The 24,118-nt window shown below is 44.6% G+C and overlaps 2 protein-coding genes across 5 annotated transcripts in view; one reads left to right on the top strand and one right to left on the bottom strand.

Moving 5' to 3' along the window:
- GLIPR2 (GLI pathogenesis related 2) overlaps positions 1-22,141 on the bottom strand; it is a 27,657-nt gene extending 5,516 nt beyond the window's left edge. Inside the window, exons 1-4 of one of the 2 annotated variants that reach the window (XM_087758196.1) lie at positions 18,594-18,812; positions 16,926-17,035; positions 9,201-9,309; positions 5,617-5,720 (exon numbers count right to left, since the gene is read on the bottom strand). In XM_087758196.1, the coding sequence (XP_087614322.1) occupies positions 5,617-5,720; positions 9,201-9,309; positions 16,926-17,022 (310 nt within the window). In that variant the 5' untranslated portion in view covers positions 17,023-17,035; positions 18,594-18,812. Of the gene's footprint in view, positions 1-5,616; positions 5,721-9,200; positions 9,310-16,925; positions 17,036-18,593; positions 18,813-21,876 lie in introns of those variants that run through there. The other variant, XM_087758189.1, reaches the window with a different exon arrangement.
- On the top strand, positions 17,046-24,118 carry LOC148057406 (uncharacterized). Of its 3 annotated transcripts, XM_087758235.1 has the most exons (4): positions 17,046-17,939; positions 18,054-18,138; positions 21,225-21,456; positions 23,624-24,118. In XM_087758235.1, exons 1-4 carry the CDS (start codon positions 17,923-17,925, stop codon positions 23,629-23,631), a joined length of 342 nt encoding a protein of 113 aa, XP_087614361.1. In that variant the 5' UTR covers positions 17,046-17,922; the 3' UTR covers positions 23,632-24,118. The 3 variants fall into 3 exon arrangements, 1 of the variants encoding a protein (XP_087614361.1); XR_015704889.1 differs by lacking the exon at positions 21,225-21,456 and having other exon boundaries at positions 17,046-18,138; XR_015704891.1 differs by lacking the exons at positions 21,225-21,456; positions 23,624-24,118 and adding an exon at positions 21,714-21,867 and having other exon boundaries at positions 17,046-18,138.

Below are 24,118 nucleotides of genomic sequence, written 5' to 3'. Positions count from 1 at the left end.
TGCAGGATCAGGTTATCATTATATGACATTGCTGTCATCCTCCCTGAATGAAAAGAGTCATTGCATCATAGGCTACGAGAAATTAAAGACTGACTTGTTCCCAGCAAAAAAGAAGGTGATCAAAGGACTAGGCAACTTTTGACAGACTCGGTCTTGAAATCATGTTGAAGAAGTGTCCTGGAAGTGAAAGGGATGAATTGTATCTGTCATAAGCTGCAGGACGTGAGGGGGCTCCTATGTGGAAGCTATTACCGCGCGAGAAGACGGGCAGCTACCTAGTGATTAAACACACTCTCTTTCCCTTGAAATACTTTTCTTCTGCTTCTTTGCCCCGTGGGGAGCAGTAAACAATGCAGTGGTGGGACACAAGCCAAACCAGTGTTGAAAGTGACAGCTGATACACGGGTGACTAAGGGAAAACTCTGTTTTGAGCCCAGTGAACCCCGGGCTTCCCAGGGCCTGCAGAAGTTGACCCCAGAGAGAACAGCAGAGGGGTCAGCAGAGCACGGAGCCCACCTGCTTTAGCAGCAACTTGCACGCTCAGACCTGCTGGTTCAGAAAACTCTCCACATTATTTTCATTTCAAATTATTACGGAATAAGTGGTGCAGTTATATTTAGTGTCCGTTTCCCTTGCATTTGAATGTTTCAGTGAAAACAGTTCCCATTTCCCCAAAAGCACACACCCCCCCAAAACAGGGGTTGGTTATTGTTCAAAGTGCATTTCAACCAGAAGGAAAGAAAAGAAGTCTTACTCCCACCCCTCATTTCCAATTATAGCAGAAATGATTGAAGTTTACTTCTATCGAAAAGCATGCAGACCTGTCCTACACTCAGCGCTGCAGCTTCTCTTCTGTTGCTCCCCTTGCAGAACCGATTAGTAGATTGCTATTTTTTTAAAATGTCCTTCCTGTTTGCATTGCTGTAAACCACATTCACAGTTTCAACACTTTCTCTATGGAAACATAGTTTGACTCCACCCTTCTCCTAGCGACGGCTGCCTGATGACCCGCTCTGTTAGACTTACTAGATGTTCATTTCGGAACGGGCTGAATCTTGCTCTAATGAGTTTCATCAGTACCACGGCTCTCCGGACATATCTACATTGCACAAAAACGTGGCAAAACAATCTTTGAATTAGTACCCAAATATAGTTCTGCCCAAGACTAGGTCCACAATCAGCATAGTGATTTTATTTTATTTACCTAAGCCATGAACTAGTAACGCGGCCACACTGACTGTGCCTCAAGCCGCCTTGTATGGTCAGAGGATTGACCATATGAGGGCAGTCCATACGTAGGACTAACAGTCCTGGTGTAAAGTTCTTCTGCTGATACCACTCTCAGAAGGGTAGAGAGATAAAACGGGGCCACTGCGTGTAAACAGGTGTCAGCATCTCATCAGTTGTCCTGGCATCTCATTAAATTTCATTTCTAACTGTTCTCCCGGGTGAGGAGCTCTATTCTGTGTGGATGGCGGGGGGGGAGGGGGGGCGGTTCTGAGTGCCAACAACTGATACAAGACCAAGGGTTGCAGGGACCTGGGTGTCTGTGGTGGCAGCAACTGGAGCAGTCGTGCAGGTGCAAGTGTGAGCACCAGCAAAGCGCAAGCTGGACTAGCTGGCGAGCAGGTGAAGTGGTCTGGAAGGAGTCGCCACAGAAGTGTATGGCCACCGCAGGGACAAGGGGGATCCTGGCTGGCGGCCAGGGAGCTGCGTGTGTGCGAGAGGCACTGTACCAGCAACTGGAGTGGAAATGCAGCCTCGGGGGTTTGTACGTCCAGGTGCCAGCAGCTGGGGAGACTGGGATACAGGGGCAGCCCCTGGGCAGACTGAGTGTCTGAGCCCAGCTGCTGCAGGGATCCACACTGGAATTTGACTTCTGTTACTGAAATATCTATACTAGATATATTATTTTATGTTATAAAAATGTATGTTTTATATATATGAATACATTACTGTAAAAATATGTTTTATATGTATATATTATTTTATTTATATATATTGCAATAACAGACTTCATCATGATCAGCCAGAAAGGGGAACAGGATGAGGCCGCTGGTGCTGTTTATGCGAATGCTAACTGCACCTGGCTGTGATGATCTGTGTGGCCACCTGCATACACACGCATGTGCGTGCTGTATATGTGAGTTTGTGTGTGCAAGCCTGGGGATACACTCTCAGCCTCACTACTGGGGGCACAGAACTGTGGCAGCCCTACTACCGTATTCAGCTCCCCATTAATATTTAATTTCTCTGGGCCCAGCCTTACTGTTTCTCCTCATACTAAAGAATCCTTAAATCTTCAAGTAATCCTACTGAGTGAGTTTCTAAAAACATTCTAATAAATCACACAGGACATATTTATGTGCGAGGATGGGCAGCACCATGGCAATCTACTTAAAAACTAGGTACCCCAAACTTCAGAATTTTCCTCGAACGTTTTTCTAGCTTTTGTTGTCACAACCTTCCTTCCACCAGTCTGAGGGGAAAGAAGGTAGAGGTAGATTTAAATTTGCCTCAGAAATAAAACATCTACCTAGACTGAAGTCATACTCATGGTTTTAGGAAGTAATCCTCTACTTCCAGCATTCCTCATGCAAGTCCTTATTTCATTTCACTTTATTTCATTTAACAGTACTGTATAAGCCTGGTGTTAGACAGCACGGGATGCACGAAGGCAGGGTCTCAGTCAGAGCATGCTCCTCCAGGGCCGGGGCAGAGGGTGTCTGTGCCGCTCTGCCCACGAGTCCCGACCTGTAGGCAGGTTCCTCCCATAACAGACTTGGGTGATAACACACAGTGAATTTCTCTTATGAACTCTCTAGAGTTATGAACTCTCTAGAGTTCCTGAGCTGCAGTGTTTTCACAGGCAACAGAGCACGTTCTTCACGACCACACCAGCCGTCCCAACCAGAATTTAGCCATCCAGTGCTTGCCTTCTGCCTTCCGCCTCCCGCCACGTGAGAAATGAGCCGAGGCATCTTGAGAAGCCTGACATACTACAGCTGCCAAGGCAGGCTGCGGTCTCGCGCATTAATGGCAGATGACGGCTCACTTATTTGAACACAGACAAAGAGAAGTCTGCCACAGAGCAGTTCCTGCAGGACTGGAGGGAGGAAACAGCTGACAACTATTTCTTGGATTACAGGGATAAACATATTTCCAGCGACAGCTTTAGGCTATGTAACTCTAAAATCCTGAATACAATTCAAGGTATTCTCATACCAGGAGAGGGGTCAAACTAGAAGGCTCTTATAGTTGAAAGCTTCAGTCTTCTCTGAAACAAAAAATACATCTTCTGGCATTATTACAGAACTCAGTAAGAGCCAAAATAAACAATAGCATCACTTTTTTAGAGAGAATACAGAGTATGCTGGAGGTTATTGAGTTTTGCTTTATCTGGGAAAGAAACCGGAAGAGACTGCCTGCCTTTGTTAAGCCCTTGAATGGATGCCTTAATACAAATTTCAGCCTCATTGAGCAGGGTACAAATTAGCTATCCAAAGGGAACTATATGAGAAAGAGAGGAAGAATGAACCAGCTCCACAGACATGAAGACTAAGCCCAGACAAGAGAATAACTTTCTTTGAAGAACGAGTTTTCTCATTCTGGTGCTTTGAATGAGAAGTGTTTTACAGAACAAAAGAGGACGTAGCTTAATTTTCTCAGCAAGACATTCAATCCTATGGAGAAAAAAAAAGCAACAAAATTGCTCGAATCTGGCAAGTTATGTATGGAAACAGTGCATTGAAGACAACAAATGGGATCCAGAAAAAGACAGGCATTCGTGTTTTGTTTCCAGCTCTCTAAATGGGAATTCTGTGACTTTAACCTTGGGGGAAGGAGCACAGGCCATTAACACAAACAAGAAGGAAGAAGTAAGCTCAGTCAGTGAGTCATAGCCACGAAGCAGACTTTGCTGTACATCTGTGTTTTCCCATGCTGCTCTGAACCCTTGCCTCAGACTCTTGCAATGGACAGAATGCCAAATATGAGCAAATCAAATTGTATTTTTCCACCCCGGGTTTCTTTTTCAACATTTAAAAGTACCCATTAGGAACTAGAGCTGGCCCTTGCAGAGGAACCGAGCAGTGTCCCTGGGTCTAAAACTCACTAAAATTTCCAGGTCCTTCAAACAGGGCCTCCAGCTTGCAGAAATGAGCTTCTGTCTCCCCGAGACTGTGCTGGAAATTCCAGGGGTAGATGGGAATAAAGAAAGCAAATGGTCACTTTTAATACATCCCACCTGCTGTCTCGGCAGGCTAAGGCATGAGCCCTGCCCGCTGGAGAAGGCAGGAGGGAAGAGCCTGCTGAACATCGCTCCGACTGAGGGCTCTGTGCTGGGTTTGGCTGGGATAGAGTTAATTGTCTTCACAGTAGCTAGTATGGGGCTGTGGTTTGGATTTGTGCTGGAAACAGTGTTGATGATAACACAGGGATGTTTGCATTACTGCTGAGCAGTGCTTACACAAGGTCAAGGCCTTTTCTGCTCCTCACCCCACCCCACCAGCGAGGAGGCTGGGGGTGCACAAGAAGCTGGGAGGGGACACGGCTGGGACAGCTGACCCCAGCTGACCAAAGGGACATCCCACACCGTATGATGTCATGCTCAGCATAGAAAGCTGGGGGAAGAAGAAGGAATAGGGGGGCGTTCGGAGTGATGGCGTTTGTAACTGTTACATGTGGTGGAGCCCTGCTTTCCTGGAGATGGCTGAACACCTGCCTGCCCATGGGAAGCAGTGAATTAATTCCTTGTTTTACTTTGCTTGTGTGCGTGGCTTTTCCTTTACCTATGAAACTGTCTTTATCCCAACCCATGAGTTTTCTCACTTTTACCCTTCCAATTCTCTCCCCCATCCCACCAGGGGGGAGCGAGCGAGTGGCTGCGTGGTGCTTAGTTGCTGGCTGGGATTAAACCACAACAGGCTCACTGCAGGCTGCCAGCATGGCCAAAATTCGGCTCCTCAGGCATCTAAACCGAAGGCTGCCAGTTACGTGTTACACTTATGATCAGAAAATATATGGAGTATTTTTGTCTTCAAAGTGAAGGCATGGAAAAGGGCTCAAAGCCTGTTTGCTGACAGAGCAGAAGAGATTAGATGTCTGACACATTAGCCTCTGTCCCTTTGGTGTCCGCCTCCCCCACTTTTGCCCCCACAAACAGGAACTGCTGTGCAGCATGCAATGGCCATTTTTACGCATTCCTCACCACAGGTGGCCTGTGGTCAGCCCTCTCTTTGGCTGGGACAAACTGAGGATAAAGGTGAGGTACAGGGCATTGACGGCGTCCTTCTCTCCACAAGTAGCACTCAAGACAGCTCCACAGCTGGGACATATGGAGCAGGCTAGCTGCCAAGTCCTACCTCCACAGGGACATAGCACACCACCACAGTCCCTTACCCTTTCTGTGTCTACACGTGCTCCTTGCTCTCAGTACACGTAGGTGACTGCAAACCACCATCCTGTCCCCATGGAGCCTGAGCTGGGCTGGGCTGTGGTGGACACATTTCTGAAGCAGAGAAAATGCCAGTACTCTTGCAACCAGACGCTCTGAGCCCAGAGTATGTGAGACAAGCCATTTATCCAGTGTCTGTGAGACGAGAGAAGAAAGCTTACCTGGTTGATCATAGGATGCCCATGCTAGGTTTTCTCCGCATTTTCCATTAGCAGACTCGGAGCTATGTTTGAGGACCCTCGTGGTAGCCAGTTCTTCTGCGTACCTAGCAAAGGAATCCACACGTTGAGTCACGGACCATGGCCACAGCGAGCAGAGAGGAGGAGGAGCAGGAGGAAGAGGAGGAGATGCAAGCAAGGAATTTTGCTGGAAGATGACGGTTTAAGCCAAGTTACTCAGCTGCAAAGCCCTGAAGCCAGGGATGCTTTAAACTTACATAGATCTAGGAGTCAGGCAAAGAGAAGGCCTAGAGGCCACTTCCCCTGTCTTTCATGAGCATCTGTGTCACTGCTGAGAAGGGCCTAGAAGAAATCAAAGGGCAGATGTCCCCCCACCATGTTTTGCCCAGCACCTGGGAATCCACCGGGCACCCTTAGATGCAGCTGCTGTGGGAAAGGGAAGTACCTGCAGCAATTGCTACCGGTGTCACCTTCTGACATTTCTAGGCCCCTCACGGGAGTAACTTAAATGTTCTCGGTGAGATGGAATAAACACCGAAGTGGGGACTCAGTCAAAGCAAGTGTAAAAAACGCTACATTTACAAATGAAAAAAAAAAAAAGCCAAATGCAAAACAAGAGCAATGTGCCAGGCAACAGTACAGAGGAGAAGGGGACCACACGGAGAACCTGAGGCAACAGCTGTGTATACCAACACAGGGATAAGCAGCACTGTTTCTATAGAACTCGACATGTGTGAGAGCGTGGGATGTATTTTATTGTCTTACGACAATAGGGTTAAGAAGAACATCATGTGTAAAACAATTACTCTCTTTATTCAACATTGGAGAGGCTTCAGTACAGAGACAGTGAAATTGGAAAGATGATTTGTTATTTCTCACGGCACAAGAAATAGGAGGCAACACACAAAATCATCAGGTCATGGATTTAAAAGTCAAGTAAGACAAAGCACTTTTTCCACACTGTGCAGCAGAAGTCATCACCACAGGACACTGCAGATACCACAGCACATGTGGGTTTGAAAAAGAGCTAGACAAATTTGCAGTGTGTGGGGAAAATCTCCAGGAGCTATTAAACAATGGCAACAAAAAATGAGGATACAACCTACTGCTTAGGAAAAACATAATTTCCAGGAGAAATCTGTAATTTCTGGGAGAAGATAATGGAGGAAGGATCATCACATTTGTTTTTTCCTGCTACTCCTTCCCTAACCATGAATTACTGGCATCTGCCAGACAGGAAATTTGTCCAGCTGAACATTTTGGCCCAAGCTAGTACTTCAGTCATTAGGTTCTCATTTCTTTCTGTCCTACTCCTCTCAAAAAAAAAAAAAAAAAAAAAAAAAAAAGGGCATTTAATTACCTCCATTAATTTAGAAATCACAAAAACTTATCAGTTGTCAGTCTGCTAGATCCTGAACTAGAAGATCTGTAGATTCTCTTTCATGCCCAACATGACTACAGTCCCGTAATTTTTCTCTTCAAGGATTCCCACATCCCAAGCAAGAGACAAGACTGGAACAAAGTACACGTTGCACACAGACAAAGTTGCCAAGGGTTTGAGACAAAGGGTGATTAATTCACTCTAGCTCAGGCAGTTGAAAGCATGAGATTTGCATCTGAGATCATCACCCTATGCTTCATTACAGTCAGAGATAAACAGACACCTGCTGAGGGTGAATCATCTCATGCTAAAGCAGGGATCCAACAGTGAGTTCACCTAACCTGTCGCAATTATTGGAACTGAAAATAGTAGGAAACAGACCATTTTCAACACAGATAGAGAAGCATGGAAAAGTACCCAGAGACAGACCAGGTATATAGCAACAAAGATGATAGACATACCTAAAGAAAAGGTGAAGTCCTTCTTTGAATTTAAGATTATGCAAATCCTGTCTTGACAAATAAGAAATTTCTTATATTTCACGTCTTCTATTCAAATCAAACCATTTCTGGTTCTTGCTATCAACCAGTTTCACCAGTCTCTGAACATGTGTCTTTTAATTCTTACAAGTTAAGTTACAGACCGCAACCAAAGGTTTCCTATTGTTATTCATCGCAGCGGGGAAAGTCAGCTGAGACCAGAGAGGACTGTGAGGAATTCCAGAAGGACCTAAAAATACCCAGCAAGGGTAACAGCACACTTAGAGATAAATGTGGAGCAATGCATATTTGACAGAATAATCTGAACTATTCATAGAAGTTGACTTGTTCAGACCAACTGTAGCACTTTGGAGACCCAACAAATGTTATTGGAAAGTCAATGAAATTTCTTTCTTGTTGTGAGGCATCATGTAAAGCAGAAACAAAGCAACCCTTTGAAGAACAGAAGGAAAACCCCAGAAGATTACAAAGGTATGTGGATGAGTCACTGGCATTCCATCTCTTAGAAATACTGTTTCCAGTTATCATGGTGTCTCAAGGAAAAAAAAAAAAATAAAGACAGAATCAGATTTTGCTTGTTGCCAGAGGGCACGTCCACACGCCACGTACATGGTGCATTGTACAGCACAACATCTGGCGGAGGTCTCTGGTCCAGGAGTGCGGGAGCTGATGCATCTGTGTGACAGCGTGGCACCATGCTGGGGCAGTAAATCAGGTTCTGGAAAGGCTACAGCCTCGCTGGCTCCCAGCCAGCCGGCATGGAGAAGTCTGCATGGTTATGGTAGAAAGCCTAACGGGAGATGAGATCTCATGTCTGCAGGGGTCAAACTGGCCACTATTTAGCCGTTATGGAAAGACATTTATTTTCTGAATAGTTTAATCAGCATCTACTCCTTCAGGTATCTCCTTTGTACTGTGAGGATCAGCCTGAAAAAACTGAAGATTTTCAAATCTACTTTGAAAAAGGTTGCTGTAAAGGAAAAGGAAATAATCTGGTTGTCGTGTCTACAGCAAAGAGGACAAGCAGTATTGGACTCAAATTTCTGTAAGGAAGACTTAAATCAGACAGCAGGAAGATGGATCCACTGTACGTTAGACTGACAAGAAGCTGTGCAGTCTTCAGCACTGGAGAAGAGGTAAGATGTGTCCCTCCTGACAGACCAGAGAACAACATATACTGATTTTGCTTTTGGAGCAGGGAGATAGAAAACTTGATCTGAAATTACTTCCTTCTGATTCCATTGATCTTAGACCAGTCATCACTTCCTACCATAAAAAAGTTCTTTTCTCACTATTTCAGCAGCAGTGGATATTCTCCTGCAGATGACAATCCATCATCTGACAGAGGTGGTGGCGAAGCATGTTTTAGGTAACAACCCTCTGCAGAGGAGACGTACCAGTGTAGACAGAGGCAGCCCACATCTGGAAAAGGGGGCAAGAAAGATTTATACAGTTGTGACGACAGAAGTCTCCATGTGACCAGCTGGTGCTATGTGATAGAGAAAGAAGGGACGAAAAGGGTTGGGTAGGGAGACAGAAAGAGCAGAGTCCCTTACTTTCCACCCAGTAAGTCTTCACTTAATATCAGCACATCAAAAGGCAAATATTTTTGCAGTATGCACAGTCAAACCTAACGGATAAAAGTGTCACAAATCTCACCAGAGAAAAGAAAGGACTGAACTCACTGTTGGGCTCCTCTGTTTAACTTCTTGCAGAGTTTTAATGGGGGGACTCCGTGTTTCTTCCTGTAGTCATTGTGTGCTTTCAAGACTTCTTCAGCAAATTGTTTGGAAGCTGAAATCACATCAAAAAAATTGGAAAGGTCTGTCAAATACAGACATTAGTGAAGACAGAAAAAGCATACCCTGTAGCTAAGACGCTGGTGCAGGCTGGACTGAAGAACAGAAGAATACCACGCTCGATACCTGGGAGCAGAATGAAATGGACTGTTAATGCCTTCCATCCAGGAACTAAGAGACACTCCCATTGGGACGGTACAGGCTCACTAAAGGTTGAAGAAAAATGCAAACCTTTTTCCTTTCCTCAGTAGCAAGGTGATTTAAGGTTAGTTTGACTGACTTTCATTTTAAGATTTCAGTGCACTGCATCACCATTGCAAAGAAGTCTCAGAGTAAGCAACAAATAGGTCCCTTGAGGAGATGTACTAAAAATGCAAATTATTGTCACTTCATGCAAGAATTTTCTGTATTAGTTAAGACACCACCTAAAGAAAATGGAGATACTAAAATGTGTAGAACTATGCATATACTTTGAAACACGCACCATTCTTTTTATTCATTGTATAGTACAAATTAATAGAAATCTCAATATGCACCTTTATTTGGCTCAAGACAAATAATTATTTACAAACAGCAAGTGGCAAGGAAAGAAAGGACTGCTGGCGATGATTTTTTTCCCCTGTGCTCGAGTGCATTCGGTAAATATCTGAATTTCAAAGCTACTGCAAAGCTTTAAAAAAGCTCCTGCTTGTACCCTGATAAACTTGGGACTTTCAGCAGCACAAGGCAGAGGACAAGCAACAAGTCACAGTGCAATTCACCTTGATGGCAATTTCATGTTACCTCCTTTTATGACTTTGCTGATTTTTTTCCCAAGAATCACAGAAAAAAACCCAACTCTTCCCCAGCGCTGGCCACCCTGTGGAATTTGCTGCTTTAAGAGAAATTTGGAACCTGAAACAGGGTATTGGGGCAGTTAGAGAGATATGGATGGCATCTTCCGAACAGAAAGACGGTTTTCACTTTCTCTATATTGCTGAAGCAGGCCAAGACATCTTTGAGTATTTACTCTACTTTTACCGTGACACAGGTTTCTACATTTATTACTGATTCATCAGCTTTATTTCTGAATATCCTAATTAGCACGACTACCATCATCTTCCTTGTAAGACACTTTTGAAGACCAAATAGACCTCATGACTAGAAAGTGTTTTCTGTTATTAAGCTTAGCTTTCTCAACTTCCTCTCACTACTCGATCCTAACAACTATAATCAATCTTTCTCTCCTTTATCAGCGTGTATCTATCCTTTATCTGCTGTTTGTAATGATGCATTTTCCCACAGCAGAGCTGTCGGTTTGCATATACTGCTCTCGTAACTTTTTCCTAAAGTGATTACCCAACCCACGCTCATGCTTTAAGCTGTTCTGAGAGTTGTCTCCAGTTTCCCCAACAGCTTTAGGATAATATGGCAGCCTAAGATAATCTCAATAGCCAATGCACATAGAAAGCCATTACTGTTTCACGCAGTACCTTAAACCTTTTGAACACAGTCTGAAGTTGGGTTGACCTTTTCCAGACCAAAGTGTCATTGTGGACGTATATCTAATATATTCTCCATCAACATGCTTTCAGGCTCCATTTTTTTGGTATAAAATTGTTGGCACAAGACAGCAACAGGAGCCCTGTTGAGAGTGAGATGAGATCTGCCCACCACCTTCCTTCACTTAGGTTTTCCTTCAATTTTGTGTCACAAGTCGCATATCATCAAACAAAACAGGCACCTCCACTTTGGTGTTTAAGCACCCACACACCCTTTTGCTGACGAACCTGTCCCATCGCTCTTATTACCATTGCTTACAGCTCACTGCTTCTATCAGGCCAGAGTCCTAAACCTCTCATCTGCTGCATCATGCGGGGTCATGGCCTATTTCCAAGGAATCTATCATAGATGACTGAGGAAAGCAAGTCTTCAGCCAGTTCACTTAACTTCACTGATGCAGGGGTCCATGCTTCCAGCAGGGAAATTTTAAGACAGCCTGCAATCAAAGAAGTTGAAATACATGGCTTTGGAAGTTGCATCACATACTCCAGGCTGCATTTTTCTGCACAAGACCATCTTAAAGTTTGTGGCTGTTATCACCTAGACTTAATATCTCAGATGCTCAGCATTAAATAGTAGATAAACAATCTCACCTGCAAGTGTGAAAGTTTCTATTCAAATTATTTGCTCTCAATGACAACAAGAAATTGAAATTCTAAAAAAAAAAAAAGAAGTCAACTGAAATACAGGCTTTGTCCATTGTCAGTCCATCCATTAACAGAAGCATTGCATAATCCAGCTCTGTCCTAACATTTTGACTTACAAAGACCAACAAGACATGGACAAAACTGAGTTTCTTCTAGCCACGGCAGGCACCGCTATGCTGTCCCTAGAGAAACTCCATCCTCCCCTTCCCTCAAAGGTGGCTGCTATAGAAACGCTTATCTACCATGACTCAAGCTCATGTGCTAACCGCCTCCCTCTGCACGGCTTCTCCTGTGCATGCTGATGTGTGGAGAGGGACGCCTAACTGCCAAATGTATTTCAGATTTGTTTTGGAAGACATGTTAAGTTTTTCCATTTTACCAATGTTCCATACACGGAGAAGCCAGACTTTAAAAGTGAGAGTTAACGGGAGTTTTCAGGCTCCCACCCAAATGGGAACAGCTTCCCAAACAGCTTTGGAGACGTACTTTTTTCCCTTCATGTAGGTTGCTTAAGCTGCTAGAAAAAAATATTTCCTACTGCCAGGAAGTTAGGTTTGGTCATGAATCATTCAACAGCTTAATAAGTAAAACAACTAAAGGTATTAGATACAGTTGCTTGCTTCTCATTATTCAAATATTTACCTCTATTTTGGATTCTTCTGGAACATTGGCTAAGATAATGACAGCACGTGACAACAAATTTCCAGGCTATGATGTGGTACAGAGCACACCTTACAGTTACGTTTTTGGACTTTTAGTTTCATTGGTCAACTTTGTGTGACCACAGAAAAGTAAGCAGAGGCATCTAGGCTGCCTTTTCCCATCAGATTTGTTTTTCTGAGTATTCTGTTTCTCCATTCTCTTGCTCTCTCTGAACAGTGCCAATCTATTCAGTCTTTCTCAAGTGAAGAGCTCTTCATGCCCAAATCCTTCCTACCTCTTCTTTGAACCCTGTCTTCTCCTGCTCTGTTCTTCCCTTAGTTTGGACATCAAAACAAGTTTTCTGAACGTGTCTTCCACAATACTACCTGCTCTGCATCATCTTTGCAGCTTTGCAGCTGTCAGCTGGACCTGCTCCGCTGGTCTTGCAGAGCTGCAAGATCATACGCGGAAAGAGTTACAGTAAAATATTCCACAAAAAACAAACATGAAACCTCTCCACCCAATACCTACACAACAGAAATGCTGCGGGCAGCCCTTATGTCACCACTCAGGACGCACAAAATTATACCAGGCATACACTTGACTAGCAAAAAAGGCATACTTTTCCTATGACTAACCATCCACCCCAGTGATTCGAGAAAGAGCGTAGTATCAATTTCTAGAAGTATCATTGTCTTCTCAGTGTTCTCTGTCCTATTGTTTATGGATTAATCTTCACTGACAATTTTGTACTTTCCATACATACTAATTTTTTCTGTTTAGCCTTCAGAAAATTAACATATAATGCCGTCAACAAGAAATGGACCTGATGTAGAATCCTACACAGAAGCGTACCATTATGTTTGTCTCAATCCCTCTTTGAACCATGACATAGGCCTCAACTCCTCACCCAATGCGTGCATTACAGGTAAGTGGAGATAATGACCTCAGCTTTCAATTCTGCCCCAAAATAAAGAATTAGACATGTGCTCATATAATGGCTAGAGCAACATATCTGAAGAAAGCTACAAAATACACTTCAAAGGACCCACCCTTTTGGAAAGAGGTAAATGCAAAAGCCTGATACCAACAACCTTGGCAATGTGACTCATGACCCAGGATACTGCCTATTACTTCCACACTCTTTCCTGCCCAGAACACAGGGAGGAACATTAGTTACCCCGGCAGAAAGAAGCCAGGCACCAGAATACATGGAGAGGACACAAATGCAAAGCGGACAGAAAACACATAGAAAGGTAACCGGGTAACCGTTTGAACACTGAGTATAGCTCTGCTTTAATACTGAAAGCCCTTCAGTCTCCCTTGACTCTGCAGAATTGCTCTACCCTACTCTCATGGAAGCAATAGGGAGTGGAATCGGAATGCAGCAAATACAACTTTTAATATGCCCAACAGCTTTGTGAAAAAAATTCATTAGAGGCTTCACGGAACTGCAAAGTAATTACATCAAGAAGTCCTTTATTACTGTTCCAGATAACTGAAGATGCCTTTATTTCAGCAAACTTCTCAAAGTATATTAACAATTTGGAAACAAACAAAATTCTTGAGTAAAAGACATCCCAGTGTCTAATGAACACATTTTCATCTAGATCTTTCTAAAAGACCTGACATATTTATTATTAATACTCTTTATTAATAATCTTTGTCCTCACTTGAAATGTAATTCCCTGGAAACTAGCCCCAGCTGAATCTTTCACACTCTGAGAATAACGTTCCTTCAATGGCAAAGTGACAGATATTTAACTGATATGAGAAACGTTAAGCGGACAGTTATGCCTCTACTGCATTTTGACTCAGCACTTGGGTTTGAAGTCCCAAACACTCCAGGGTGGTCTTATACTGGCTGGCCTCTGCAGTGCCACAAGGAGGGAATATTCCGTGTGTCTTTCTCCGTGTATTTGACTGCACCTTCTTGCTCCCCACTTGGGACGGTAACGTCTTCAAAGACTGGCCCTTAATGCTATTGCTAAATACGTCATTTGGGAGCACGGATCTGATGCTCCGATTCGTGAATCACTTCCAGCCATAAAAACTGACTTCCTTCAGTGCTAAACTCCCCTGTACTTTAACAAAGCTGGCTGCTTGCTTGGAAGCATACAGAAGAAATGAAATCGCGTATACATCCCGGAGGGAAGGAAAGATAAAATGATTGATACTATATTCAGAAAGCTTTATATCCTGGGTGGGGTTTCTTTGCCTTCTTTTACACCTTTGAACCAAGAATTCAATAAAGGGGCAACATCTCCATCCCATACGCTTGGCATTTATGGGAGATATCATAATTGTTGGTACACTATTTCGCTTCCAACCTGAATTATCCTATGACCCTACTAAAAGTTAGAAGGGAAAGTATTGCTTATGGGAACGAAAGGAATTGGGGGTTATAATTAGACATGAGTTTGAATGGCAATAGTTTCCTGGAACGTTGTTGTGTTTATCAGGCTGCTCAAAATAGCTTTCCCTTCAGCTCAGGAGATCCCTCTTCAGGAAGGAGATTCTCTGATGTCTTTCAGCATTCAGTTTTGCCTGAACTTTTCTTACACACCTGCTTATCGCTGGGGTGAGATGCAGGACAACAGTAAGATGTCTGAGTTAGTTGAATCTGATGGACAAAGTCCCCACTCATTTTATTACCTGGGTTTCCTCTACAGCAAACTGGCGACTTAATAACCTTGCATTACCTGTGCCATATGATGTAACACAGTATTTTCCCCCATACCCAATTTGAGGCATATTGCCTGAGAAGATGAAGCCGTCGGTGTAATAATGTTTCAATGACATTAGTCGTGTCACTATTTGATTGCAAATCCTATTCTTGCTATAATAGACAGTGTTGATTACTTCCTCACTTAAGGCCTTTTATAAACTGTTAGGCAATTGACTGCCCTGATTAAAAAGGAACACCTGGTAAACTGGAAACTGCACAGCTCTGAGAGGCAGCAGAGCCTTCTGTGATACAAGCATTTAAAAAAAAAAAGGCGACACTAATCTTGAGCACTGATAGAACCAGGTTCTCACTTTCATCGAGGTCAGGGCGGGGGGAGAAGTCCTCTGCTTGCAGCCCCTCTCCCCTCCAAATAATCAGACCAATGAGCCTGTCAACAAGCAGTCACTACCCTGGAGTGGTCGTCTTGCATAAGGTTGGAACCGACTGCTCGTTACATCTAGAGAAGCCAGTGCTGGCTTTGCATGAGAGACAATCAAAAGTATTCTTTTTATTACTATTCTTCCATGGAGGACAACTAAATATTGTAATCATGCCACACACCCACACAGACAACCCTGGCAGACAGTTAATGAGTAAGCTGCTAACTCTTTTAAAAAGGCTAAGGATACCCTCTCATTAGTAAGGCCTTGTATTCTTAAATCTAATTGCCACACAATTCCTAGGGGACATACACTTCACAATACAAAGCCCCACGCAACCCCCATGCGTTAGAACTGACCACACGATGCAGGAGGAGAAAGTGAAGCAATCCTCTCCATTTCTTCTCTTCCTCCCTCCCCAACACCATATCTGCTTAGAGTTTCTAATTACAGTTATTTATGAAGAAAATAAGGTGCAATTGTATTCACTAATGAGTAACACCAGAAATCAGAACATTAGTCTGTGATTCCACCTTGTAACTATTTGCATGACAGCAGCATGATACTATACTCTTCACCAAGTAACAACTCTTCTAAGCTCTCTGTAAGTCATTTGCTTGTCTAACTTGAGTAATTTTTGCTGGTCACTTATTCATATTTTGGATGCTGCATATTCTTATGCTCTGTGGATGTGGTGCTTCTAAGGGCAGCAACAGAGAGAACCCTGTTGGTACCCGGTGCCAAGCTCATTTTACATAGCACAGTTAGCTGTCTGGTGCCAGCCCGAGTCTTTGCAAAGTGAAAAATTTTGCAAAGAAGAAGAACTGAAGAAAGGTAGAACTATCTCACGTCTCCTGGGATATGCTCTGCCATTTTACACCTCTACTATTTATGGTCTCCCATTGCTTGGGGCAGCCATACCTGAACTAGCTTTCATCTCATTAGCTCCAATACCCTCCCACCTTGCTTTTCTGCCAAGGACATCCAAGCTAGCTGGGGCAATGCTCAAATTATGATGATTTATGCACCTCCCGGAGGCATGGAAATATGGACATGCACATTTCTTCTGATCACTGATGTGTAAACTCACCTATCCAGTAGCCCAGACCAGGCAGGCAGACATAGGAAGCTTTCTTTACCCACGTTTACTATCAATTACATCATCTCATTCTCATCCCCCTGCTCAACAGGCTAAACCCCAGTTCCCATAACTCAAAATCTTGAAAAACATGGTCTTTATTTCATAGAATCGTAGAATCATAGAATGGTATGGGTTGGAAGGGACCTTTAAAGCTCATCCAGTCCAGCCCCCCTGCAATGGGCAGGGACATCTTCAGCCGGATCAGGTTGCTCAGAGCCCCGTCCAACCTGACCTTGAATGTTTCCAGGGACGGGGCATCTACCACCTCTCTGGGCAACCTGTTCCGGTGTTTCACCACCCTCATCATAAAAAGTTTCTTCCATATATCTAGTCTGAATATAATATATTTAAAGGATCAAATAGGCATATTGCCCCCACACCGCCCCCTGGAAGGTAAAATTCCACCTAAACTCCAAAATCTTTAAACCCCTTGATTTCGGTGTTCTTTCTGCAGCTCCTGTTGCTTACGCACTGGCCCAGTGCTTGGGAGCCAAAGAAAAAAAGAGACTGCAGTACGTGCAAGGAACGTACCTGCATGCCTGCACCCAGGGACCGCCGTTCCAAAGGGAAGCCCTTTGCATCTCTCCAGAAGGCCAGTGCCACACCTACAACGTTGTGTGATGGACATCCCCTCCCGTGACCTGCCATGGGGGCATTTGCGTTTACAACAGGGCATGGAGACTTCAGCGACATGTGCAGCCCCATTTCAGCTGTGTGACACACAGGTGTATACCCAAGGACAGCCCTCCCAATCTAAGTTAGAAGATGACTCCCAAACCCCACCGCTACAAAGGTGGCATGGCAAAGCTTCAGAAGGACAATTAGCATTTCATGCAGCTCTACAGTGATCACGCTTAAAGCTGAGACCAGGCAAAGCCCACGTGATTTCTGTCCAAAGCTGAGATTTGGTCTGGTTCCTCAGTTCGTTCAGCATTAAATGATATTAAATAACGTTTGTGGTGGCCTTAAACAGGTCCATATTGCCTTCCTCCACAACACCCCAGACTACTGCCGTCTCCTCGTCCCTGCTGGCACGGAGGGGTTGGCCCCCGCCTGGCCCCACCTCACCCTCCTCTGCAGGGCCACCCAGCCCCGCTCTGGCAGAGCTGCTCTTCAGGCCTTCAAAGACTGGGCAGAACTTGCTTACAACTGCCTGAAAAAACATAACATAGATATGCTCCAACTAATCTTTTGGAGAACAGCACGGCCTCTGCCAAAATACCGATCTGAAATAGCTTTCTGGTCTGTTGAGATATGTAATAAACAACAAAGCAGTTACAATCAAGAGACTCATTTTCTCATATTTTTTTTGTTGTTGCATGTAGAGCAGCAACTAAGGCAAATTCAAATCTAGACAAGATAGATGCTATTGACTGCACTGAGAGAAAACTAAGGGTTTGGATGTTTTCACTTAATTCTGGTAATAAAAGCTTTCTTCCTGCTTAATTTTTTTTTTTTTTCCTGAGAAAGATTTCTTGGAGGATTCAGAAAGGAGAGCTGCTGGTTTTTTGATGTGCAACTCTGTGGCATGGGAAACCTCAGCAGGTATCTCAGTTACTACGGACCACTACGTTCCATCTCGTTCTTTGTGAGCCCTTCATACTTGTTTTGGTATTTATCTGCCTTGAGCAGGAGGAGCTAAGGCTACTAATCTAACAGTCAACAGGAGGAACCGCTCTTGCACGGGATGGCTGCTGCATTCTCCTCCTCTCCCCTACCGCAACCCCGATGGTTCAGCAGACAGGTAAGCATTGGGCCCAGGATGCTGTTTGCTAAAGCCTGATGCCTTCCCGGCAGATTTTTCTCTATTTGCCATTTATTGAACTTGAACCAAGTAATCGGTGTCTTCTACACCCAAAAACTGGCGAAGCGTGGGGTTTTTAATTAAATTGACTTGATTGCTGAAAGGACCTTTTCCCACCACGCCTCCAGTTCAGTTCTGATGTAAAGAGAAACAGCCAGTAACTTGTATTAACGGTGAGTTCTGCAAATGCCCCGCCGTTACCAAACACAAATGCTCGGTTGCTAGCAGTTTAGTCGAATTCATTTCCTCTCTCCCCACCGGTCCTGTAAAACCAGCCAGCATGAAACGCGCTGTCATTTTGGCAGCTGGCGAGCATCACATTTCTCAGAAAGCAAACAGCTCACTCCTCTAGCGTACTCGTACTTGTGTTACAACCTGCTATGGCCGTCGCTTACCGAGATGCTAGAGTACAAGTCTGCCCTTCAGATCAGCTGAAGCTGTAGCTCGCTCCGCAGAAAACACGACAGTCCTTTTCACTGTGCTGCAAAGGTGCGTCTTAAAGAGTTAAAACCGGCACATGCTTCTAAAGAAGATTAAAAACAGCACAGAAAACTGCACTGAGTTTAGTTCGTGTCTCTTTTCTTTGTGTCAAAACCCTTTCTCGGCCCTTATTTTTGTACTGACTCAACAAGCGGCGCAGTGGGTAACTCCCAGCCCTCCCTCTGGAGTCCCACCCACATTTGCAGAAGCGGAAAAAAAAAGAAAATAAATAAAAGAAAAAGAAAACCAAACACTGTAAAAACGTAGCCAATATTTACTGAGCCCGTCCTTGTCTTCGGCTGATCGCATCTGCACCCACTAGCCAGAAGAAACAGGGCGATTCCCCTGCCCTCACCTCTGCCTGTTTTTTAGGGAGCGAGCGGGGCGAGCTCCCTTCCCCCACCAGGCAGGGCGGGAGGGGAAGCAGAAGAAATGAGACTTTTAGCAGCCTTTTTCTGCCACCATCCCAGCCTTTTCGGAGACTCCCACCGCGCAGGAGAAATCCCCGCGCTCCAGAGCAGAGGAGTGGAGCTGGCAGCCAGCCGCTTCGCCCGGCATCGCCGGCAGCTGCTCCCATGGGCATCCCCTCTGGGGCGAGGGCTGCCTGCAGGACCCTGGCCTCCCACCACGCACAGCTGCCGGGGGGTCACAGCCCCGCCGACGCGGCGGTCTCAGCGGCCAGCTCACCGTCACCTCGTTGCCCGCAGAAAATACTTACCCCAGGCTTTTCTGTTCGGGCTCTGCGGGCAGGGGAGCCTGCGCCACCCGCTAATCCAAATGCTGTCCGAAAAGAGAAGACCAGGGGGAGGGCAGAGGGGGTCCTCGTGTTTGGCTTAAGTATTTGCAGGTGTTATGGCCGTGGGAGGCATTTTTTCTAAACCTGCTGAGGGAGTTTCAGTATGAATTTGGTTTTAGCAGCCTGCAGCTTCCAAGGAAGAAAGCTGAGTCAGAGGTACCGAAGGCTTCCAACACTCAGCTCTGTTCAGTGAAGCAAAACCAATGCTAAGTCTTTGTCTCTGATACTTGCAACGAACATCGCTTCAAATATAATCCAACAGTCCGTAACAACACGTTATTAGGGAGCTTTTATCAAAGAACTGATATTTTCAACAGCAGGATTTCTTTGCCTGGGGATACTTAGGCCTCGAGACAGATTTACCGAAGATAAAAGGTTAAAGAAAGTAAAGACATTTATTCTAAAATAGCATCCCCACTTTACATAAATTAGAGCACCCTTAAATTTATACCTGCAGGTAATCTCCACCTTAATCTTTCTGACCCAGGAGAGGAGCAAGCACTCTGTCTGGAGGTCAGACAGATCCCAGCCTGTTACATTTCCATACATCCTCGTATAGAGAAACCTGCCCGCCTTGTGTCCTCAAGAGCACTACAGCAGGAATAGGAGGTATTTTACACAAAACACAGAGGAAGCGGTACTCTTTCTTTAAAAAAATAGCTGCTTTCACCCATTCAAAGGCAAACCACACTGAATGATCTCAGACAGGAATTTAAAGACTTCAATGCACTGGAAAGGGCAGATGGGATTTAGTCAATAAACCAATTGTCAGGACAGGATCTCAGTTTTATGATTCGTCTAAAAATACCACACGCAGCTCGAAGACAGTAACCTGGACCCAGTTTACCATTGATTTGAAAAGCATGACACAAGTGACAAAACATTTTTAGCAGGTACTTAGATCTCAAGCTCTATTGTATAACTTCTTAGGGATGCAAACAATACCCAAGCCTTGGCAAAAGCAGTTTCTGCTCTGTCGTTGCTCCTAAGCTTGGAACGACCAACTCGTGCAGTAATAAATGCGCAGGAAATAACAAAGACAGTAATTGCCTGATGACTGTGTTAGCAATTTGCATATTTTAAAACAAGAGGAGATTTTTATCATTTTGGGACTGGGAGGCGGGCACTGGAATATCTCTACTGCTTTTGCCCAATTAACTTTGCTAACATAACGTACAGCTGCTAGACTTTTCTGGTATTTGTACTTTTTAGGCTATTAGCAAGAAAGTGCCGAACTTGATACTTCTGAGCGACTCCAGGTATTTAAATTGTTGTAAGGTTATTTAGTAAATCCCAATCCGCTTGAAAACCCATGCAGCTTCCAGGACATGGGGCCAAACCCACCCACTGGCAGCTGCATGGTGCTTCGCCTGGGCTGGGTGTCACACCAGTAAGCCCTTTACAGTCACATTTGCAGACAGCTCTGATCTCATCTAGGATGCTGACCTTTTAAAAAAGAAAAAGGAAAAAAACACACTCATGCTGAGGCCCATAAAAGTGTTACCCGCACAAAGCTTTCCCTCAAGTTTCTCTGGAAGAGGCCCACCTCTGATTTGAGTGAATCAAGTACTAGGTTTTGCTGAGCGTGTCCCACACGTGCTCTTTACACACAGGACAGACAGACAATATGCCACCGGGCTCTGATTTCTCACAGAAATAACGTCCTAACCACAAGAACAAAAATAAACCATCCACTTTCGCAGCCGTTTCCAGAAGATTAGCACAGATTTTCACTCATGACTCTTAACAGGACAAAGATGGAGAAAGCCCCGGGCATGAGCTCTCTCTTCTTAAGGTCTCGGGCTCCTTGGCAGCTTTGGAGGAGTCTCCCCCAGCTGAGACTGTCAGAGCTGGGCACGCAGACAGCCGGCGGTGGCGGGGAATGGACCAACAAAGCAGCCAGCAGCGGGGAGAGGCTTCACAAGTATCTGCACAGCTGGGGAAAGACTTAGGAGCTGAGCAAGGCTATTCTTGGTTCAACGGTAAACAAACCTTAAATCTAAATCCTCCCAAGGGAAAGCTACCCCCCTCAAAGCATCCAGCTGCCTATCTGCAACGCAGGTTAAGTTTTGTCAGACAGCCAGACACAAGATAATTTTAAAGCTATAGGGTTTATAATTATTTCATACAGCAAAGCAAAGCTATTAGCAGTTACAGAATGTAGACTGTATAATACAACTACCTCTACATTGTTCAGGTTGGGGACGGGGGGCCGTTTTTCTTGCTTTTTTTAATCTAGCCCTGTGTCAGAGAGAAAGCCCCTCCCAGGCGGTACCACGCACAAGTGAAAGCAGCCTTCTCTCAAGAAAGCCACTAACGCTTTAGCGATGCTTCCCCAGAAGAAAAACCAGGCACGGACATCGCAAGAATACACAGCCAACTGCATGAAGGCATTTGCTCACCTGATTTTCCCATGATCAAGTGGTGGGTTTGTTTTTTTTTTTTATATTTCACCTGCTGCCTCCTCTCTTCGCCGAGTTTCCCTGCTGAGTGCCGCGGACGACGCGTTTGCAATTGCAGCGCAACTTCTTCAGTCGCCTGCGACCGCTGCCCGAGAACACTCAGCAGCATGAACCCGTTACCGCCCCTTCTTCAGCACTGGAGTAAGCCTGCCCATGCCTTATAAGGCATAGGGACACCGCTTTTTTTTTCTCTTAAAAAGATCCTGTTTAGGGTCAGGAGCTATTTATCCTCCACAGTAACCAAGCAGCTCCAAAACACCATATGGTTTCACATACCAATTTAGCTTAGTAATCGCGGCTCTCTTCTGATAAGAGGGGGCTGTGAAAAGAAATTCTGCTGACAAATAATTCTGCGGCCACAGTGGGCATAATCCGTGAGGTTAATTCATACAGCTAAATACTTGTTAAAGTTTTACCCAGTTACTGTACGTAAAGTTGAAGCAGGCAAGTGATAAGACAGGTCAAAATACAACTACATTTTATGTTTAAAATAAATCACTTTTTCTGCACTGTTAGGACATAATCTGTAGAAGGTATTAGTAAAACGCTGCATAAGATTTTGCAGGTTAAACAGGAATTGTGCTGATGGTGTATTTCTGTAAAAAGACTTGGATGTGCGTATGCCTCATTTTATCTGTGCAAGCACGCCGTGCCACTGTTATCTTCACACTACATCGAAATACCTCAGGCTAATCTGGCAAATATTAACTACTTCAACTATGGTGAACAGGATACTTTGATTTAACTTCAGAAGCGCTGCATCTCTCCAAACAATAATTCAGTTACGTGTTTCCGACTTTCATCTTTTCATCATCACAGAAAATCATCTAAGGTTATCGCTTCCCAAGTTTTTACAACGCCTTTGAAAGTTTCAAGGTTCTGCTTGGTTTTGTGCCAAGTCTGCTGGCTCAGCAGGTTTTAATTATCCTTTATCTACCTCTGGAGGCTGAGCCCCACGACGAGAAAAGGAAAGCAAACTCAGAAATAAAAATATGTAGGGTGGGTTGTTTTTTTTTTTCCCTTTTTAAACAAGTAGCAGCAGCAGGTGGGGAAAGACAACATCCCTTCGCCAACACACTGCTCCTCCTGAGCTTGCTTCCCTGGCAAGGCTGAAACGCAGGCCGAGGGGGCGTCACTATCTATCTCATAGCTGATGGGATCACGAAGAAGAGGTCTGGGGGCAACCGATCACCACCCAGAAGAGGAAACCGCAGGGCGTGAGATCACACTCATCTTCACAGCTGCCTGACGCTTCCCTTGGCGGGCAGCAGAGCAGGAGGTACAGGTCAGGGAGGGTGCAGAAGGAAACCGCTTCCCACTCCCTCTGCCACGAGTGGCAGCGCCTGGCTGAGGAGCAGGAGAGATGGCTGGAGAGCTGGAGCTGGTACTAGCAGAGCCCTTTATCTGGAGGCAAAAGCTGCTGTTTTATTTGCTTGCAGGAACGAACAAACCGTGGGCCGGTCTGTGAACCCTAGCCTCTCAAAATGCTTTGCTAAACTTGAAATACTGGGTTGTGCTACTCCTAGGACATACATCAGTGCTCAGCAATACCCTGTGCCACCCTATGGCCGTGACAAGGAGTAGAAGGGAATTTAAATTTGCATAGTTGGGAGTCTCTGGTATTTGAAATGTTCATTTATATCCTTATAGTTGATGATTGTTACATTTTATACTGTTTATGTTTTAGATCTTTAAAATATTCAGCTGCATTATAAAGCAACATCCCCTTGGGACCTGGACTGCTAGAAAGAAAACAGCATCAAGATCTTCAAAAGTGACCAGAGACACCTGCATGCCATTTTCACAACAGCCTGTGCAATCATAACTTGGAAAAGAGGGTTTCTCTGACCTGGCAAAAATCCCGTGTTACCAACAGGGAAAAAATGGTGCTTCTTCTGATCGGCAAACAAAGAAATCAAAATCACTGCTCAGGCATGAAACATGAAAAGTATCAGTACAAAGTAAATGCAATGAGTCATCAGAGACTGGAAAGCAATGTAAGCTGAGATACACAAAAACAAAGAGGAAGGGGGGGAGCTGGGCTTTTTAGCATTTTAACATTACTTGCTGAAATTTCTACGCTAACGACTATTGCTGATCCTATCAGCTGGAAATTTGGAGGAAGTATGTCCACTAATAATTAAGAATGTAATCAAGACTGAAAATAATGAAAGTGATTAAA

Source organism: Nipponia nippon, unplaced genomic scaffold, assembly GCF_047370975.1.
Source record: "Nipponia nippon isolate SJK-2023a ecotype South Korea unplaced genomic scaffold, ASM4737097v1 scaffold_1, whole genome shotgun sequence".
In the NCBI taxonomy this organism is placed as follows: Eukaryota; Metazoa; Chordata; class Aves; order Pelecaniformes; family Threskiornithidae; genus Nipponia; species Nipponia nippon.
This window is presented reverse-complemented; position numbering and strand designations above follow the sequence as displayed.

Excerpts from the sequence above, each read along its gene's own strand:
- LOC148057406 (XM_087758235.1), top strand. Across the intron at positions 18,139-21,224 it reads CCCGATGGTTCAGCAGACAG|GACAAAGATGGAGAAAGCCC; the intron begins GTAAGCATTGGG and ends GACTCTTAACAG.